This window comes from Puma concolor, chromosome C1 (genome assembly GCF_028749965.1).
Source record: "Puma concolor isolate L17-30 chromosome C1, mPumCon1.1.hap2, whole genome shotgun sequence".
NCBI classification, from domain to species: Eukaryota; Metazoa; Chordata; class Mammalia; order Carnivora; family Felidae; genus Puma; species Puma concolor.
This window is the reverse complement of record NC_141674.1, coordinates 167,252,655-167,274,523: the sequence shown is the minus strand read 5'-3', so window position 1 is coordinate 167,274,523 and position 21,869 is coordinate 167,252,655. Positions and strand designations below refer to the sequence as shown.

Here is a 21,869-nt window from a genome sequence, read left to right as displayed (position 1 = left end):
CCCACTCCCCTGCCTTCAACACAGAAAGTTAAGTAGAAATGTGTAGTCTAACTTCACAGGAATAGGTTTAGTATGCAAAACTACAAAATATGGCAAGTGTTTCATCTAAAAGAAAGTTATGCCAAATAACATTTACATGTCTTACTTTCATCAATTATTTCCCCCTTCATCTGGCTTCTACTTTTGTCATTCCTCTCCTTTCTCTAGCCCTAGTTTGAAAGCAGCAGTATCTTAGGGATAAAAATCTTAGGACTCATACTGAGGGGACAGAAGTAGATGTCTTTTATACTTTCTGGTTGGCTACACAGAGGCAGAAGCTCACTCAAAAAAGTGGCATGACATAGTTTAATATCTAGATACATAACTAACCACAGAAAACTACAATTGGAAATATGTTAAATGAGTGTTACATATTAAGGACATGAGAAGTCATGACAAACTTCTCAAAAAACCCTACTACATTAATTTTTATTCACTAAGTCAGATTTACAGACTAGTGATAAAAGAATATTTTATAAAATCCAAATCAGATTGCATATACTGCTTATACTATTAAAATAAAGAATAGCTTACTCACCGAATGGAAACATATTTACTCTAGGTTCATGTCCCAATGTCTCCTGCCTCATGTTATTATAATAGTCTTGTTCTGAGGATTCAGATGCTTTATTTTTAGGTTCAGCCAAGATTGCCCTAAAACCTGAAAAAAGAATCTATCATTTTCAAACTTCACAGCAAATTTAACATACCTGCAAAGATACATTATTGCCAGTGCTTGACTTAGCTTTATAACTATAATTTCATAAAACAAAATATATACAAAGGCCACCTGCACCAGACCTACTTCTTTGCTTTTTGGAAGATGGCAAAAAATAAATAGAGCGAGAACCCCAAATTATGGGTCAATGTAGACATGCAAAATCAGCAATTCTTTTTCATCCTTTCCAATCTCCCCCTACTACCAAGTAAAATCATCATTCATTCTCCCTGGGTCAACATTAAAATCCTAGAGGGCTTTTCACATTCAACATGTCAGCAAGATTCTTCCTTTAAAATGTATTTAGGAAATGTTATCTTTTATTCTAACTTCCCTGACTTTGTTTCTAAGTTAGATTCCCTTCAATTAATTACAACAACTCTAACTGGTCTGCCTATGGAGCAAAGGTTTTAAGTATGGGTTCAAGGATGAGCTTCAAAAGGTGGGAAGGTTCCATGAGCCCTCTGAAACTTTAAACAAAATGCTTATATATGTGCACATGGGCATATTTCAAAGGAGGAGGTTTGTAGCTTCAACCATATTATTCAGTGGCTCTAAAAAGGATAAAACCAGCCACTTTGAATTCTTTCTCTGGAAATCCATCCTTGATACTGTACTTAGATCAACTGTCCAGAAACAATTATTTTTCTCCTTTTAAAACAATCTACAACAGAATCCTAACATGGACTAAGCTTGAACTCTTCGTGATCTCCCATGTATGGTGCCAATGTACTTAACATTGTCTCCTAATTTCTCAACAATATTATGTTTTATTCAGATTGCTGCCTTCACAGCATTAAGCAAAGACATGTTTATTTCTATCTCTGGGCCTCTGCAAACACTGATCTCACCTTCTGTCCTAATTTATACCAAATGTAAATCTCACTTCTAGATGTGTTCTTGTGCTCTCAGTGCACTTGTTTTTCACCACTGATGGACCATAGCACACATTTTTGAACATTTCCTCATCTGGCAAATTTTTACTGAGTCTATTATAAATAGCAGTATCTTTGATAGAAATCTCAATAAATCTTTACTGAGGGCCTATAACTGTACTAGGTAGAAGGAGTAACAGAGACAGAAACATAAAACATACTCCCTACTTTCAAAGAGCCTTTTAAAAAATTCTCCCAATATTCTTTAACAATTTTTTACTAGTAGATCTTGGCTACCCAATATAGTTAAACTCCTTAAAAGCTATATATTCCCTCTGTACCTCTTTACTTAACATATTGCCAAGTATACCATAGGTACTCAATTAGTGCTGGCTGATTGAGAAATTTAGAAGGATCTGAGAGAAAATTTTGGTATATATCTTAGGCTTACCTAAGAATTCTAGTGATTAGCAATAATTCTTCAGTACATATAGATCTTCATAATATCCTAAAACCTAGAGTATTCATCATTTCTAAAGGTCAATATAACTAGAAGTATGACAACAAAGAATATCTTCCTTGGCTTCTTTAAAATTCTTATTCTTCATTATGTACACCAACAGCAAAAGATCCAATTAATGTCACTCTAGCTTGAAATTAACCTAATGTATATTTATTTACCTATATGAGCATATATAACACTAAACCCCATCCTTAACCTGTATGTTTATTGGTAAATTTAATTCTATTTAGGGTTTAGGTTAAATATGAACAAATTTTACAGAAAACTTGAGTTTTTTCAATATAAAGAAAAAAATTTTTTTGACCCTGAAAGGGTAAGTCAATTTAATACTTAAAAATTTTAAATATTAAAATAAACCCCCAAACCTTAGAAGTAATAACCAAAATATGGTAACAGTATTTTCAATTATTAAGTTAATGTAGTTGCCCATATTTTTCTTCAAGATGGCGCCTCAACAAAAGCTTAATCACAGCCCTCAAATACTTTTCATCCCAGGTATATATATATTTAAACTCCCATTGCTAAGATTAAATTAGCAGGTATGGTTATTAGCAAAAACCAGTATTAGATTCCATTATTTAGAATAATTAAAAGTTTTAAGAAAGTCTTCAACATGTTAAATGAACACATCCTTACTTCGATCACAGTTTTCTATCGCTTGGGCAGCCTGTGATGGTTTTAAGTATCGAACATAGCCCAAACCTTTACTTTCTCCAGTTACTTTATTCTTAATAATGCTGCAGTATTCAATATCTCCATACACCTATGAGAGTTAAAAGAAACGATCTTAGAGGAGTCAAAATCAGTAACTGTGAACAGATTATTTCACAACTTAAAATTTGTTTATTTTCACCCTTTATTTGCAAAACTAGAAATAAGAATTAGAATATATAGCCATTTTTAATAATCGAATCAAAATGTCACAAACTAATGAGGCACTAGAAAAAAACCATAATAATGATATAAGCAAATAACATAATCAAAATCATGATGATTTTCATTTTCTGAGCATTTGCTTTACATATATTTCCTTACTGTTAAAACAATCCTTCAAGGTGTGTGTGTGTGTGTGTGTGTGTGTGTGTGTGTGTGTGTGTATAATATATAAGTTATTTCACAGACAAGGAAACTGGGTCTTAGAGAGGAAATCAAATAACTTGTCTAAGTCATGGAGGGAGAGTAAGAATGTGTACATGGTTTGGAAAGCTCCAAAGTCTTAGTGGTGATTACAAGCTGGAATCGAACCTTCCATATTCGAACCTGGCTCAGTCCCTTATTAACTGGGCAGTTTATTTATCCTCTCTGAGCCTGTCTCCTTATCTGTTAAATGGGGCTAATAGCTATACCTACTTCATAGGGTTATTTTAAGAGTTAAATGAACTAATACACCTAAAGTGCTTATATAGAGTTTGGGACACACTAAACATTAGTTATAGTTATAGTCGTCTGCCTTCTAACAGAACATAACTGTGTATTCTTTTGAAGAGAAGCCTCACAAAATATATAACTAAAACACACAGGTTTACTCAGTCAATTCTCCACATGAAAAATATGGGTAAAAGTTTATTTTTAATGTTGGGAGAAATATGGGATATAAATTCTTAGGGCTTATTTTGTTTTAATAGTTATTGAGAGAGAAAGAAAGTACATGAGCAGGGGAGGGGCAGAGACAATTTCAATCCTAAACAGGCTCTGCACTGTCAGCAGAGAGCCCCAGGCAGGGTTTGAATACCACCAACCATGAGATCATGACCTGAGGCTAAATCAAGAGCAGGATGCTTAAGCAACTGAGCCACTCAGGTGCCCCGTTTATTATTTATTTCATAAAATTCTCATGCACCCAATTAGCAACTTAATTATTGTACATTTGGATAAAAATGTCATATTTGTTTGCTCAGAAAAAGATAAGAATTTATAAATATATAAGGTAACAACTTTTTTCTTACTTTTGGAGGAAGTATGGACTATGTATTTTTGGTATTTGTTATTTTTGAGGTATTTTTTTAAAAATTTTTTTTTTTTCAACGTTTATTTATTTTTGGGACAGAGAGAGACAGAGCATGAACGGGGGAGGGGCAGAGAGAGAGGGAGACACAGAATCGGAAACAGGCTCCAGGCTCTGAGCCATCAGCCCAGAGCCCGACGCGGGGCTCGAACTCACGGACCGCGAGATCGTGACCTGGCTGAAGTCGGACGCTTAACCGACTGCGCCACCCAGGCGCCCCAATTTTTGAGGTATTTTATTCAATTCTCAATTGAATTTTCAGAGAGAGAAAGTCTGAAAATTACTTTTGACTATTTTCTTTCTTATTTGTTGCCCACCTAATTCATAGTATTGGGAAAATTAGTAGATAATGGATAAAAAGTTACAACTCATAACAATTTGAGAATTGCTTTTTAGTAATTTTTAGTGAAAGTATATCATTGCATATAAAAGTCATTGTCTATAAAGAGATTTAAAATGATCTTCAAATTTCACTATCAGTCATTACCATAGCTCTTGCTATATATATAGTTCAGAGCTGTAGATTTTTTCTTTAAATATAAGTCCTTAACTTTAGAACAAAAATTCTGTAAAGGATGAGCCTTTCTGTGAATAAGTACAAGATCAACATGCCATAGGCTTTGTATATAAATAGATAATATAGTTCACACACTTAGGCTTGCTTCATTTACCTCTACATGAAAGCAACAGAGTGGTAAGAGGGTGCTTTGAAATTGTAAAGACCAAGAGCAGGTTCTGGATTCAGGCAGCCTGGGTTTAAATCTTGGTCCACCACCTACTATGTATGTGACCTAATTTAAAATTCTGGGCTTTAGACTTCATTTTCCTGAATCTGGCAGAAAATATCATCATTATGTTTCTTACATGGCAGAAAACATCATCATTAATATGTTTTTCATCATTTTCATGTTTTTTAAAAAGTTAGTTTATTCTAGGTTTACTATTTTAAAACTAGATTGAAATAGATGACTTAGAAACAATTATTTAATTCACCACCACCACCAACCTAACGATCTAACTCGAACAAGATTTAGTAACCATACAACCGATTTAGGATTGTAAATTATCATAGATGCTGGCTGATTAAAAAACATAAGTACCTTAAATTTTTCCCGCAAATCTTCTTCTGTGTAGGACTTTGGTATCATGACAAATATTCTTGTAAGTTCTTCATCTTCAACATCTCGGTGGCTTCCAGATGATCTGGACTGAGCAATGAAAACCTAAGCAACAAACATAATCCAAAAATAATGTGAAAAATCAGTTAACTGTTTTCCTATTCCTTAAGTACATTTACTTCATTATTAGTATGAGATGCATGTTAGGTTAAACACAATGTAATAGGGTCTTATCAAAAAGTTTTTTTAAAGCAATTTTTACTACAATGACTTTTTATATGAGATAATAACAATCTCTGCACTGTTTTTCCAAATCTATACCTATATCTATATAGGTATATAGATATTTTTTTTAATGTTTATTTTTGAGAGAGACAGAGACAGAGTGTGAGCAGGGGAGGGGCAGAGAGAGAGGGAGACACAGAATCCAAAGCAGGCTCCAGGCTCTGAGCTGTCAGCACAGAGCCTGATGCAGGGCTTGAACCCACAAACCGCGAGATCATGACCTGAGCCGAAGTCAGACGCTTAACCACTGGGCCACCCAGGCGCCCCCCCAAATACATTTTTACTTTTGCATTTTTGTTTACCAAGGGCAAGCCAGTGCACTGAAAAAGAATAAGTACTCTGCAGCTGCTGGGTACAGCGTTCAATAGATGTCAGTTTCATGGCTGATTAACGGTGTTATTAAAATATTCCTTATCTTTGCAAATTTTGTCTAGTTGTTCTATCAGATACTAAGAAAGGAGTTTAAATACCTGATTGTGAATTTATCTTTCTCCTTCAGGTTCTACCAATCATGCTTCACGTATTTTGAAGCTGTATTATTGGCTGCATAAACATTTGGGATTGTTATGTACTTTTTGATTGATATTTTTATTCCTATGAAATTACCCTATCTGTTAATACTCCTTGTGTTGATGACCATTTTGTACAACATCACACCAGCTTTTCTTATCCTTTTACTTTCAACTGCTTTGTATCCCTTGTACATAGTATTTAGCTTTTTTTTTTTTTACAAATCCTGATAATCTCTGCCTTTTAATTGGCATGTCTAGCCTACTAATATTTAATGTAATATTGACACAGTTGGGTTTAAGTCTAGGATGTCATATTTTTAATTGTTTTCTTTCTAATATGTACCTTTAAGAAAAGGTAACACAACCATAATTACTGGATTGTCTCAGTGACCACCCAAATGATTTATGTAAGAAAATGCATAGCACTACCTGAGGCTCCATTTTCTACTGTTAGCATTTTCTACTATTTAGTTTTACTGAAAACATCATCTGTGACATTGGACTACTTAGATTATCATTACTTGGATTATGACATTAGATTATTACTTTATAATATAAATTGTTTTGGTTTTATATTGTTCTAGAGGAATCTTAAAATCTCTAACTAGGATTGTGGATTTTTTTATAGAGCCATAAGGATAAGAACTTTAATGGCTAGGTTTGTTTTTTATAATTTGAAGACATGTAATAAAATTAATATAAATCACCACAAGCCCTTAAGGCTTCTTTTTTCTTCTACTTTAAAGGGGGAGCTGTATACCATTTGAGTATGAGAAAACCTGAACTTATGGATTTCTAGAGTAGGAGGCAGCAACCAAAAGGATAGAAAACCTATAAAGCCAGGGGATTTTAGAAGTAGTAAAACATAAAGTCATTATGTTCGCTTGGAAAACAGCTGTCATAGAGGTGTAGGGCCTTGTTTACAAGATATAGCTGGAGACATATTCCTATGTCTCCTAACAGAGTCCACTGTTACTCCTTCAATAAACTTACACTACCTGCCAAACAATGTATGAGGTATTAGTAATAGAATATTGAGTAATACAGAAATGACCCACTAGAAAGTCTATGTATCGGTAATGGATGATCAATAGAAAAATAAAATAGGAAACATTTAAGAATATGGGAAGACACTGGGGGGCAAAAAGAATCTCAAGTAAGATTTGAGGTTGTAGGTGTCATCAAATCACAAATTTCTAAATTTTAGAAGACCGGAGTGTTTCAAATTTCCAATAAGGCAAGCAGTGTCTGAGCAGAACACATGTATAATAATTAGCCACCTAATGGATGATTTCTCCTGAGATTTATGTTCAGACTACAGGCTCTAAAGAGGCATTCTTGAAAAGCTAGAAAACAAGACTTTTCTACATTTTAGGTTTACCCCTTTCCTCCAGGTAATGTAGCTGGTCACAAAATAATTCTTACCTAGTCAATCTTTTCTGGCTCTAGGCCTATAATTTTCTTATTTGTCTCATAGATACTACGGAACTTTGCGAAAGCAAACTACATGAGAAAAGTTGAAGCTGTGTTAATTTAACTGGAAATACTAAAAACAATAACCACAGTAACAACAAACAAACAAAAAACCACATTCTAGTGGAAGACAGACAGAGCTGAACCTGCTGAAGAATGAACTTGGTCTAGCTAGGCCTTGTAGTCTAACAATCCTCTGTCTGAAACTGAGTGAACCAAAATATGAAAAACAGAACTTCAACTTTATTTTGGGGAATAACTTTTCTGTGATTAAAAAGGAGGGTCCCAGTATTGGGGCTTTTACTTCTCTTGTAGGAATTTAATCAAGGAAAGGGGATTCTATAGGTTTCAGATCTGGAGCATTTCTTTGGGTTACCAACAGATCTCTGTGGTTATATTCAGAAAGTATAAAAACCTTCTCTGTTAATTTAATTGGAAGGAGATAAAAATTAAATCAATCTAGGGAATCAACAAACCACAGCTTACTCTTTTTCAATAGCCCATGATCTAGGAATTGTTTTTACATTTTTAAAGGGCTGTTAAAAAGAAAGAAAGGGGTGCCTGGGTGGCTCAGTCGGTTAGGCGGCCGACCTCGGCTCAGGTCATGATCTCGCGGTCCGTGAGTTCGAGCCCCGCGTCGGGCTCTGTGCTGATAGCTCAGAGCCTGGAGCCTGTTTCAGATTCTGTGTCTCCCTCTCTCTGACCCTCCCCCGTTCATGCTCTGTCTCTGTCTCAAAAATAAATAAACATTAAAAAAATTTAAAAAAAAAAAAAAAAAAAGAAAGAAAATATGTGACAGAGACAGTATGTGGTTCACAAAGCCTAAAATATTTACTATTTGTCCTTTTACAGAAAAAGTTTGTCAGCCATTGATCTAGTATATGCCGTGGCCTTACAATTCATCTTATTGATGATCTGTTCTGCTCCATTTCAGAAGGTTGGGGATGGAAGTAAAGGGCATGTCTATGGTCTACTGTGTTGTTGGTATATTCCTATGTTCCTTCTCTTTTGTGGATGGAGGCATAGGGAAGACCTCCAGAGACTGAACTCTCTCTCCGTCTTTCATTTATAAAAGTCAGTATTAGTAGTATTCTTATCAGTTCTCTGTTGTAAGTGGAAGAAAACAAGAAGGAAAAAGTTGAGGGAAAAGAATTTTGTGGAAGGCTCCAACAGAGTTACATATACAGCAACTATTTCTACACGACGGGCGGGGGTACAGTTTAAGCAACTGTCAGGTCCTCAGGACTGGGTCCTGAACACAGTCCACAGCCAGTAAGGAAGGACATTTTGGCTACTAATGACCACCAAGATCTATGCGCGGGGTCTACCATGTGACGAGCACTGTGCTAAAAGCATAGGTTAAAACGAATAACCGTCAAAATCACCCTTCCTGCCACGTGTCAGTTTTGTTACTTTTACACAAGTCTGGAAACTCAATATAAAGACCTCCAGGGTGAACTATGAGTACGCAAAGAAACAATAATAGCACAACTACACTACCATCACAATGATTTGGCTCTTCTTAAGGCAGTTTATTTTGGGTTGCTTTCAAAGAAAAGTGGCAGTAACAAAACGTTTGCCAATTATAGTTTCGCAAAGAGGGCTTAATTAAAATGATTTTAAAAAATCACAACGGTGTGACAAATCTACAACAGCAGCAGTCTGAGTCACCTCCACTCAAATATTATATACATGCATACTTTCGTGTGGCACTGGGAAAGCGCCCAACACCAGAGAGGCCACACTTAACGTATGTTTATCAAGTTGCTAAGCTCCGTACCACCCTGAGGAAAAGCAAACTAATCTATTTTCATACATGGTAAACGGGGTTATGAGAGAGGAGGGCCAGAGGTGGGTCGTGGAAGCCAGAGCTCTGGACTAGAGATGGCGGGAGTAGGGGAGAGGCTCAGTCACTATAGCTCCGCGGCCCAAGTCGGGGCCGATATTCTTGCCGCACCTCTGGGCTGCCTCGCGGGCCGGGCGGCCCGAGAAACCCTGTGCGGAACACCATCCGCCCCTCCTCCCGCCCCTCCTCCCGCCCCCGGAATGCCAGGCGCCGCCCACTCCGCTCCAGGGAGCGGATGTACTACCTCGACCCCACCTGACACAGCTTCGGGTGCAGGAAGGCCCATCCCCTCCCGCTCCCGCGGGCATCCCAACCCGGGCACCTGCACCTTGATGGGCTTGGTGTCGTTGGGGCTGAGGCACTGGCCGTGCATCTCCTCCATGGCCCTGCAGGCCTGCGAGCTACGGGCAAACTTGACGAAGGCGATGCCCTTGGACTCCTTGGTGTGCTTGTCCCGCACCACCCAGATGTCCTGGATCTCGCCGAAGGGCGAGAAGCGCTCCCTCAGCACCGACTCGGGCGTGTACTTGCTGATCACCAGGAAGATGCGGCTGTTGGGGGGCTCGTCCAGGCTATCCACGCCCGGGCGGAACCCTCCGCCGCTCGCACAGCTGCCTGCTTCGTCCATGGTGTTCCAGCCCGGCGCGGGAGGCAGGCCCAGGTCCCCTTCAGTTCTTGTCTTCTCAGGCGCGCCAGCCACCACCGTGGTCGCACACCCAGCCGTTGCGCGTCCAGGGCTCCGCTTCCGGAAGACGCAAGGGTCTCGCGCCGGGCGCTGTGCGGCCGCGCAGAGTGCCAGCTTCCGGGGAACGGCCTCCAGCGCCCCCTAGCGGCTCGGGGTGGGGTAGGCCGACCCAGTCAGTCTAGCAGTCCGCTGAAACAAACGCCGGGTGTGCAATCCTCATTCTCTGTGGCCAGAACAGGCCCGTCTGGCGCACAGCCTTCCCAACCCTAGAGCCCAAGCATTCTTCCTCTAAAACTTGCCATCTTAGTCATAAACTCAATAGAGGACCACTCTAGGATAAAGTTAAAAACCATATAGTCTCAGAGCTAAAAAGAACCTTTGAGATCATCCAATTCCAGCCTCATTTGTTGAGAAAATTGAGATGAGGAAATTGAGGCCCTTGGAATGCCAGAGACTATAGAGATACAAATAACACAGCCCAAACCAGAATCTATCTGCTGATCTGCTCGACTCCCACAAACCTTGGGGATTTGAGGGCTGAAAAGGTGGACTGTTCAACTGTAGCACTAGGAAAAGTCTTAATGGCAAACAAAGTGGGAATGCATACTGACTTCTAAGACTTCTTGTTGAAGGGACTTGACAAGAGGTCATCGGAAAGCTAGAAGAAATTCGGAAACAAGATCAGGATTTCGTAGTGGAGTTGGAATGAAGTAAAAAGAATGAACCAGAGGTGGTCCAGGAGCAGACCTCTTTGAATGTTCAAGAATGCAAAATGCTTTTGCCACTGAATTGTGAATATGAGTTACTTCATATTTCCAACTTCAGTTCCTCAATTGCAAGTAGAAATAATATTACCTACTACATGGGGTTGTTGTTAACCTTAATTAATTTATCCATTTATTTAAACACCGAATGTTTTTTGACTGTCTACTATGTGTTGGGCACTGTGCTATACTCAAGTGATATAATATTAAACAAAATGATCACTCTTCTTCCTTTATGAAGTTTACAGATTGGTCTTGTATAGTTAGGATTTTATAGTTAGGGATAAAATGAGATAATAAAGTTTTTTGTTCCTTTTGACTAGCGTTTCCACTTCCCCACTCTTGATATTGTATACTTGTATGATAGCAATTAAGAGTCAGGGATTGTGGGTTCTTACTCTAGCTTTAGCACAAGATTATGACAATTTCTCCTTGTGTTACATCTTGTATCTTTAAAATGGGGACTTTGTTTACCCAGGAGCTTAGTAAGCAAAGGAAGTCTCTTGTTTTAACTTTCCACGTCTCTTTATCTTACCCAGACCAATCAAAGTGAATGAAAACAATGTAGTAATAATAATAGATGAATCTGCAGATTCTAGCAACGCTATTTGCACACCAGTGCCATCTAGTGGAAAATGTATAATTTTTTTGAACTGCATTGACTGGGCAATTTTTATTCTTTGTAATACAAATAACAGAGTAATTTGTAATACAAATTACTGATTGATATACTGAAAATTTGAAGCTGATAATTAGAGTAGTTCATTTTTTTCTTAAAGAAGAGATAAAAGATTGCATAAAACAAAACCAGGAACAGAAATATTGGGAAATGCTAAGAAAGCAAAATTTCTTTATCACTCAATCAAATGAAATACCACATATGTAAGCAAAATAAGAAATTTACTTTCTTTATTTTTTTTAATTTAAGTTTGATTTTTTTTAGTAATCTCTGCACCCAGCATGGGGCTCAAACCCCAGCATGGGGCTAAATCAAGGGTCACATGCACTTCTGAACAAGCCAGCCAGGTGTCCTGAAATTTAGTTTCTTTATGTCTTATCATTTTAAGCAGCCTCCTTGAGATATAATTCATACATCATACAATTCACCCATTTAAAATGTTCAATTAAATGGTTCTTAGTATGTTCACAGCATTGTGCAACCATCACCACAACCAACCGTAGATGTTTTTTATCACTCAACAATAACAGTTTTGCCGTATTTCAAGTCATATAAAATCATATTTGAACATGAGTCACATGTAGCTAAAACAACTAAAATTCTGAGGTTTGAAAGAATGATATTAATGGGTATAATATTAGAGAAAAGATGTGCTGTGCATTTGCAGATTAAATTTTTCAAGTCTTTAGGGGCACCTGGGTGACTCAGTTGGTTAAGCATTTGACTTTGGCTCAGGTCATGATCTCATGGTTTGTGGGTTCTAACCTGGTATTGGGCTCTGTGCTGACAGTACGGAGCCTGGAGCCTGCTTCAGATTCTGTGTCTCCCTGTCTTTCTGCCCCTCCCTGGCTCACACTCAGTCTCTCTCTCTCAAAAAATAAACATTAAAAAATTTTTAAATTTTCAAGGCTTTAAAACATGTAACCTTTAATGCACAATTATTAGAATGATAAACATTTATGTTTATCTCACATGAAATCCAGTTTTCCCCTAAGTTTTTCTTCCAAAATTCTTATAAATTTCTTTTTTTAAAAAACAAGAGATGATATTGTAATTTACTTTTGAAATGCAAGGAGAAAATAGTAAATTCTTGTCGTTGTTTTCCAAAATTTCTAAAACTGTGATATAATTACAATATTTACTGATTATCAATATTAGTCTTCATACATTATATAAGTAAAAATGTTTTGCCTTATTTGAAATTTTTAAATAGGTTTTATCACTGATATTTATTGGTGATAAAGGTCCAGAGTCTCCATTTTTCCCAGCTGTAAGGCTACTGGCTACTGATAGTGTATTCATGCACCTAGCCTGTATGTGGTAGGTACTTGAGAAATGGTATACTCCTTCTTTTTCTTGAGTTTGTGTGTCTTTGTTTGAGTTTTAGAATAATATGTAACACCTGATATTCCCTCCTGCCCTGCTGTAGACCTGGTCCTTTTCATTCAACTTGATGACCTACATCTTTTAAATATGTTGATTGTAGAACAGACTCATAGGTACCACTTAGAATAGTTTCATTCAACCATCTGGTAATTGCAACTATTTAAATTAAAATAAAAATCCATTGAGTTAATTAAATTAACTATAATTAAAATAATAAAAAGTCAGTTACTCAGTTGCATTAGCCATACTTGAAGTGCTCAAAGCTGCTTGTGGCTAGTGGACGGTGCCCACACAGAACACTTTTTTTTTTTTTTTTTTTTCAACGTTTATTTATTTTTGGGACAGAGAGAGACAGAGCATGAACAGGGGAGGGGCAGAGAGAGGGAGACATAGAATCGGAAACAGGCTCCAGGCTCTGAGCCATCAGCCCAGAGCCTGACGCGGGGCTCGAACTCACGGACCGGACCGCGAGATCGTGACCTGGCTGAAGCCGGACGCTTAACCGACTACGCCACCCAGGCGCCCCCAGAACACTTTAATCATGGCAGAAAGGTGTATTGTACAGAGTTCTGAAGAATAAGACTGTGGGTAAACCTCCCACTTATCTAATACACAGAATTTTCACTATTACAAGTATTTTTATTGTTGAACAATTTAAAAATTATTTTAATATTCCTATTTCTCTGTCTCCTTACCACTCATGTCTCACAGACGTAATTGCATAACCACAGGTAAGCTACTTTCCCTTCTCACATTTTCGTAAATACAATTTTCACTTTCACACCTTTCTGCCTTCAATACCCTCGTCATCTTGTAGCTTTTTCAGTCCTTCCTTCCATATTTCCCTTCCTGGCCCCTTCATTTCTCATTCTCTCTGTTTCTATTCATACTTTGTTCCGCATTTTTGGCAATTAGCAAAGAACTTGCAACCTTGCTGTCAGTTCTTACATTATTGTATTTTTTAAAATGTAGCTCATTTATTTAACTTAAAATATTTTTTTAATGTTTATTTATTTTTGAGAGAGAGAAAGAGTGCAAGCAGAGAGGGACAGAGAGAGAGGGAGACACAGTATCCCAGGCAGGCTCCAGGCTCTGAACTGTAACCACAGAGCCCAATGTGGGGCTCATATCCACCAACTGGCAGATTGTGACCTGAATGGAAGTTGGAGGCTTAACCGACTGAGCCATCCAGGTGCCCCTATAATGATTTAACTTTTAATGTATTTAAATCTTCTCCCAGTTGAATTGTAACTCAGAAAATTGGAGCTGCAGTTCAGTTTTTGTCCAAGGTGCTTGGCACAGTGCTTTGCCCATAGTAAGCACTTGTTTTATTCTTTTGTTGACGCGATAGGATTCCTGCAATCAAATGCTAATGGACCATTCATAAAACATTGAGTTCCTATTTCAAACAAGAACTGGGACACATTGTCAATATACATAGATAATTTAGCTCTTCGATTAGGCAAAAGTTAAACAAAAAAATGGGCTTGGCATATCTGTGCTTAAGGAACGTTCACTCTTGTCCCACTTTGATTCAGTCAGTAACGGCACAGCATGTACCAGTGTTTAAACTCCTGCGAGAGTTGCCACCTTGCGGGATATGGGAGCCAATCAGCAGTGCGGATGGAGCCTGGCTTGCCATTGGTTGGCGCCCACCGGAAGCACATGCCCGCTAGCCTTCTAGCTCAGGTGTTTGAGGCACTACTGTGGGACGGTCAGCCTTAAACGTGCGGGGCGGGTTCTGGCCCAGCAGCGGCCTGAATGACTGCCAAGCGTTCGCCAGGGAGGTAGTAGGCGGAGCCGCTGACCCTGTGGTAGGTATGAGACTGGCTGAGAAGGAGTGGGCACCGCAGTCTTGTAATCCGAGCGCTCACTGGTTACGGGCGGATGCAGTTTGGGCTAGGGTTCACCCAAAGAGGAGTAGCCAACCGTGCTGCTAGTAAGAGGCTCCCCTTAGCCCTACCCTGGTGGCGTCTAGGTCCCTTAAGTGCTGCGTAAGACTGTTTCTAGTGAGGGGCCTCTCTGCAGCTTCTGTGATTTCTGTGTGGAACAGATTCTGACCCGAGCCTCCCACCCACGTTTGGCAGAAGTCAGCCTCAAAATGGGCGTGGTGGCATGGAAGAGCCCAGATTGGCAGTTTGGAAAGCTGGATTCTTACTCGAGTTTAGGGATTCAGGCATGGCAGATTCAAAGAGGGAAAGGCCATAGACATCTGGGGGTGGGGGTGGGGGGATGGGTTCATAGACCTGTAGTGATTTACCCAGGATCACTTCATCTTGATACGTTCCACTGCGGTACTTTTTCCGCTACAGCAGCAGAATCCCACTTTATCTTTTAGTCTGTGTAGTACTCATGCTCCAAATATTCTAATGAGTTCCTCCTCCTGCTTTATTGCTTCAGTTATGTGGGTTTTGTAAATCTGGAAAGCTTTATCCGTGCCTTGATTGTTCTTACCACATCCCTATTTTTATGGGCAAAATTGGAAATGGCAAATACCAGTATTTAAATGGTAAATACCAGTATTTAAAAGCATTTTACTTACTCCTCTTTAAGCATCTTCACTGTATCATACATTTTGTTCAACACAGGGTTGCTTAGATGTTCTTAAAAGAGAATTGTTAAAAGAGAATTAAAATTGCTCTTCTTCTTTCACTATCTCTCTCCACTTCTTACCAACTTGTGACTTCAAATAAGCCACTTAACTTCTGTCTGCCTCATTTTCCTCATCTGCAAGAATAGATATTAACGGTATCTTTCTCACATTATAAAAATATTAATAATATATAAAGCACTTAACTATGCCTGGCCCACAGAAGCATGTATGAGTTTGTTACTCTAATCCTATTTATCATTAGAATGACTTCATTCTTGGAAGAGCGATCATTCTCATACCAGGTGTCACATCTCTGCCCATTTCAGTAAAATTAGCGTGTAACATTATAAAAGTTTCAAGTGTACAACATTATATTTCTTCTTAGTAACTAAATGTTACTAGATGCAAAATGGATTCCCTTGATATCCTTCCTAGTCTTCCTGCCCCTCCCTTACTACTGTTGTGGAATCTATTGGTTTCAAGACACTTTGAAGGTACTGGCCCACCAGTGATTGAAGATGGCAGCAGTGAATGTCTTAACTGTAGTAAATATTGGTAGTTTGAGCAGTGACAATGGAAATTTTCTTATAAGTGACTTGCATGTGAAATCTATTTGAGGAAAGAGTGTTTTTTTTTTTCCTTTTTAAGAAAAATGTCTGATTTCCTGAGTTATCAGTAACATTTAATAAGAATCAACCTGATTTTTCTACTTTATATAAAAATTGGAAATGATTCTTTAGCTAGTACATAGATGACATTTTGTATTTAAAAATGAGCTTTATGATTATTGTGAATGCATTTTGCTAAAAGTCTGTAAGTTTGTATTTGTGACTAAAGTTCTTTTCTCTATGGACCCTGTTTAAAGGCTCACTGAATTCTGTGACTATACAGAGACTTGATAGAACTCATATAAGTAGAAATTGAATGCAGTGTTTTGAGTGAAGTTTGGAATTTAAAAGTAAGCTTCTCCTGGATAAAGTGAGTTTCCTTACTCTGCTTTATATCAGATCGAAAACACTTATTAATAGCTTAGTTGTTAGTTGACCCAAAGAAAATTTTTGTTTTCCCTTTAGGTGTATTATTGACATTGTTTGGGGTTTCCACATAGATTTAAAAAAATTAGGGAGATACCAACTTTGCAGGTTACTGTATGGGAAGTACTAGTCTCTCTCTGAGTAATAGCTAACTTTACTTAAACAATACTGTATTTTTCAACATCAGAATGACACAAACATTTTCAATTTCTCAGTAGAGTTATAAAGAGAAAATGTGATTAAAACTGTACTGGCAGAGAATTAGGTATTTTCATGATTTCTTTAATAGTAACACTCATTTTAAACTCCATCCCTCACCTCTCTTGCACCCATTCTTCAAAGAGCAGGTAAATAAAACCTGGGTACTGCATTCATTAGCATTTCAAACTACATTTTTTCCTTTTTTGTTGTTTTTGTTTTATTTTTATTTTTATTTTTTTGATTTTATTTTTGATTTTTTAAATTTTACATCTGAATTAGTTAGCATATAGCACAACAATGATTTCAGGAGTAGATTCCTTAGTGCCCCTTACCCATTTAGCCCATCCCCCTTCCACAACCCCTCCCGTAACCCTCAGTTTATTCTCAGTATTTATGAGTCTCTTCTGTTTTGTTCCTCTGCCTGTTTTTATATTATTTTTGTTTCCTTTCCCTTATGTCCATCTGTTTTGTCTCTTAAAGTCCTCATATGAGCGAAGTCATATGATTTTTGTCTTTCTCTGACTAATTTCACTTAGCATAATACCCTCCAGTTGCATACATGTAGTTGCAAATGGCAAGATTTCATTCTTTTTGATTGCCGACTAATACTCCATTGTATATATATACCACATCTTCTTCAACGTTTTTTATTTATTTTTGGGACAGAGAGAGACAGAGCATGAATGGGGGAGGGGCAGAGAGAGAGGGAGACACAGAATCCGAAACAGGCTCCAGGCTCCGAGCCATCAGCCCAGAGCCTGACGCGGGGCTCGAACTCACGGACCGCGAGATCGTGACCTGGCTGAAGTCGGACGCTTAACTGACTGCGCCACCCAGGCGCCCCTACCACATCTTCTTTATCCATTCATCCATCGTTGGACATTTGGGCTTTTTCCATACTTTGGCTATTGTTGATAGTGCTGCAATAAACATTGGGGTGCACGTGTCCCTTTGAAACAGCACACCTGTGTCCCTTGGATAAATGCCTAGTAGTGCAATTGCTGGGTCGTAGGGTAGTTCTATTTTTAGTTTTGTGAGGAACCTCCATACTGTTTTCCAGAGTGGCTGCACCAGCTTGCATTCCCTACAACAATGCAAAAGAGATCCTCTTCACATCCTCGCCAACATCTGTTGTCGCCTGAATTGTTAATGTTAGCCATTCTGACAGGTGTGAAGGGGTATCTCATCATGGTTTTGATTTGTATTTCCCTGATGATGAGTGATGTTGAGCATTTTTTCATGTGTCAGCTGGCCATCTGGATGTCTTCTTTGGAGAAGTGTCTATTCATGTCTTTTGCCCATTTCTTCACTGGATTATTTGTTTTTTGGGTGTTGAGTTTGATAAGTTCTTTATAGATTTTGGATACTAACCCTTTATCTAATATGTCATTTGCAAATATCTTCTCCCATTCTGTTGGTTGCCTTTTAGTTTTGCTGATTGTTTCCTTAGCTGTACAAAAGCTTTTTATTTTGATGAGCTCCCAGTAGTTCATTTTTGCTTTTCTTTCCCTTGCCTCTGAAGACATGTTGAGTAGGAAGTTGCTGTGGCCAAGATCAAAGTGGTTTTGCCTGCTTTCTCCTCAAGGATTTTGATGGCTTCTTGTCTTACATTAAGGTCTTTCATCCATTTTCAGTTTATTTTTGTGTATGGTATAAGAAAATGGTCCAGGTTCATTTTTCTGCATGTCACTGTCCAGTTTTCCCAGCACCACTTGCTGAAGAGACTGTCTTTATCCCATTGGATATTTTCTGCTTTGTTAAAGATTAGTTGGCCATACGTTTGTGGGTCCATTTCTGCGTTCTCTATTCTGTTTCATTGATCTGAGTGTCTGTTCTTGTGCCAGTACCATACTGTCTTGATGATTACAGCTTTGTAGTATAGCTTGAAGTCTGGGATTGTGATGCCTCCTGCTTTGGTTTTCTTTTTCAAGAACGCTTTGGCTCTTCGGGGGTCTTTTCTGGTTCCAAACAAATTTTAAGATTATTTGTTCTAGCTCTTTGAAGACTGCTGGTGTTACTTTGATAGGTATTGCATTGAATATGTAGATTGCTTTGGGTAGTATCGACATTTTAACAATATTTGTTCTTCCTATCCAGGAGCATGGAATCTTTTTCCATTTTTTTTGTGTCTTCTTCAATTTCTTTCATAAGCTTTCTATAGTTTTCAGTGTATAGATTTTTCACCTCTTTGGTTAGATTTATTCCTAGGTATTTTATGGTTTTTGGTGCAACTGTAAATGGGATCAGTTCCTTGATTTCTCTTTCTGTCACTTCATGGTTGGTGTATAGGAATGCAGCTGATTTCTGTGCGTTGATTTTATATCCTGCAACTTTGCTGGATTCATGAATCAATTCTAACAGTTTTTTGGTGGAATCTTTTGGATTTTCCATATAGAGTATCATGTCATCTGCGAAGAGTGAAGTTTTGACCTCCTCCTGGCTGATTTGGATGCCTTTTATTTCTTTGTGTTGTCTGATTGCAGAGGCTAAGACTACCAATACGGTGTTGAATAGCAGTGGTGAGAGTGGACATCCCTGTCTTGTTCCTGACCTTAGGGGGAAAGCTCTCAGTTTTTCCCCATTGGGGAGGATATTAGCGTTGGGTCATTCATATATGGCTTTTATGATCTTGAGGTATGCTCCTTCTATCCCTACTTTCTTGAGGGTTTTTATCATGAAAGGATGCTGTATTTTGTCAAATGCTTTCTCTGCATCTATTGAGAGGATCATATGGTTCTTGTCCTTTCTTTTATTGATGTGATGAATCACGTTAATTGTTTTGTGGGTATTGAACCAGCCCTGCATCCCAGGTATAAATCCCACTTGGTCGTGGTGAATAGTTTTTTTAATGTATTGTTGGATCCGGTTGGCTAATATCTTGAGGATTTTTACATCCATGTTCATCTGGGAAATTGGCCTATAGTTCTCCTTTTTAGTGGGGTCTCTGTCTGGTTTTGGAACCAAGGTAATGCTGGCTTCATAGAAAGAGTTTGGAAGTTTTCCTTCCATTCCTATTTTTTGGAACAGTTTCAAGAGAATAGGCGTTAACTCTTCCTTAAATGTTTGGTAGAATTCCCCTGGAAAGCCATCTGGCCCTGGACTCTTGGTTTTTGGCAGATTTTTTATTATTAATTCGATTTCCTTACTGGTTATGGGTCTGTTCAAATTTTCTATTTCTTCCTGTTTCAGTTTGGGTAGTGTATATGTTTCTAGGAATTTGTCCATTTCTTCCAGATTGCCCATTTTATTGGCATATAATTGCTCATAATATTGTCTTATTATTGTTTTTATTTCTGCTGTGTTGGTTGTGATCTCTCCTCTTTCATTCTTGATTTTATTTATTTGGGTCCTTTCCTTTTTCTTTTTGATCAAACTGGCTAGTGGTTTATCAATTTTGTTAATTCTTCCAAAGAACCAGCTTCTGGTTTCATTGATCTGTTCTACTGGGTTTTTTTTGGTTTCGATAGTGTTAATTTCTGCTCTAATCTTTATTATTTCCTGTCTTCTGCTGGTTTTGGGTTTTATTTGCTGTTCTTTTTCCAGCTCCTTAAGGTGTAAGGTTAGGTTGTGTACCTGAGATCTTTCTTCTTTCTTTAGGAAGGCCTGGATTGCTATATAGTTTCTTCTTATGACCTCCTTTGCTGCGTCCCAGATGTTTTGGGTTGTGGTGTTATCATTTTCATTGACTTCCATATACTTTTTAATTTCCTCTTTAACTTTTTGTTTATCCCATTCATTCTTTAGTAGGATGGTTTTCAGTCTCTAAGTATTTGTTACCTTTCTAAATTTTTTCTTGTGGTTGATTTCGAGTTTCATAGCATTGTGGTCTGAAAATATGCACGGTATGATCTCGATCTTTTTGTACTTACTTAGGGCTGATTTGTGTCCCAGTATATGGTCTATTCTGGAGAACATTCCATGTGCACTGGAGAAGAATGTATATTCTGCTGCTTTAGGATGAAATGTTCTGAATATATCTTTTAAGTCCATCTGGTCCAGTGTGTCATTCAAAGCCATTGTTTCCTTGTTGACTTTTTGATTAGATGATCTGTCCATTGCTGTGAGTGGGGTGTTGAAGTCTTCTACTATTATGGTATTACTATCTATGAGTTTCTTTATGTTTGTGATTAATTGATTTATATATTTGGGTGCTTCCACATTTGGCACATAAATTTTACAATTGTTAGGTCTTCTTGGTCTATAGACCCCTTGATTATGATATAATGCCCTTCTGCATCTCTTGATACAGTATTTATTTTAAAGTCTAGATTGTCTGATGTAAGTATGGCTACTCCGGCTTTCTTTTGTTGACCATTAGCATGATAGATGGTTCTCCATCCCCTTATTTTCAATCTGAAGGTGTCTTTAGGTCTAAAGTCGGTCTCTTGTAAACAGCATATAGATGGATCTTGTTTTCTTATCCATTATGTTACCCTATGTCTTTTGATTGGAGCATTGAGTCCATTGATGTTTAGAATGAGTACTGAAAGATATGAATTTATTGCTATTATGATGCTTGTAGAGTTGGAGTTTCTAGTGGGTTCTCTGGTCCTTTCTAATCTTTGTTGCTTTTGGTATTTTTTTATTTATATATATGTATTTTCATCTTTTCTCCCCTCAGAGTCCCTCTTAAAATTTCTTGTAGGGCTGGTTTAGTGGTCACAAACTCCTTTAATTTTTGTTTGTCTGGGGAACTTTTTATCTCTCTTGCTATTTTGAATGATAGCCTTGCTGGATAAAGAATTCTTGGCAGCATGTTTTTCTGATTCAACACACTGAATATATCCTGCCACTCCTTTCTGGTCTGCCAAGTTTCTGTGGATAGGTCTGCTGCAAACCTGATCTGTCTTCCCTTGTATGTTAGGGACTTTTTTTCCCTTGCTGCTTTCATGATTCTCTCCTTGCCTGAGTATTTTGTGAATTTGACTATGATATGCCTTGTTGATGGTAGGTTTTTGTTGAATCTAATGGGGGTCCTCTGTGCTTCCTGGATTTTGATGTCTGTGTCTTTCCCCAGGTTAGGAGTTTTCCACTATGATTTGCTCACATGACCCTTCTACCCCTATCTTTTTCTCTTTCTCTTCTGGGACCCCTATGATTCTGATGTTCCTTTTTAATGAGTCACTGATTTCT

At 38.0% G+C, this 21,869-nt stretch overlaps 2 protein-coding genes across 10 annotated transcripts in view; one reads left to right on the top strand and one right to left on the bottom strand.

Annotated features, from left to right (window-relative positions):
* RBM45 (RNA binding motif protein 45) overlaps positions 1-10,164 on the bottom strand; it is a 51,046-nt gene extending 40,882 nt beyond the window's left edge. For 7 of the 9 annotated variants that reach the window (XR_015255353.1, XR_015255352.1, XR_015255351.1 and 4 more), the window contains exons 1-4: positions 9,717-10,164; positions 5,261-5,383; positions 2,792-2,918; positions 578-700 (exon numbers count right to left, since the gene is read on the bottom strand). Coding sequence is in view for 5 of the 9 variants with exons in the window: in XM_086718969.1 (XP_086575095.1) it covers positions 578-700; positions 2,792-2,918; positions 5,261-5,383; positions 9,717-10,022 (679 nt within the window). In the remaining 4 variants the exon portion in view is untranslated. The remainder of the gene's footprint in view (positions 1-577; positions 701-2,791; positions 2,919-5,260; positions 5,384-9,716) is intronic. The other 2 variants (XM_086718966.1, XM_025935009.2) reach the window with 2 other exon arrangements.
* Positions 10,165-14,546: 4,382 nt separating this feature from the next.
* The window catches only part of PDE11A (phosphodiesterase 11A), a 414,495-nt gene continuing 407,172 nt past the window's right edge, over positions 14,547-21,869 (top strand). Inside the window, exon 1 of the mRNA XM_086718963.1 lies at positions 14,547-14,722. The gene's annotated coding sequence lies outside the window, so the exon portion shown is untranslated. The remainder of the gene's footprint in view (positions 14,723-21,869) is intronic.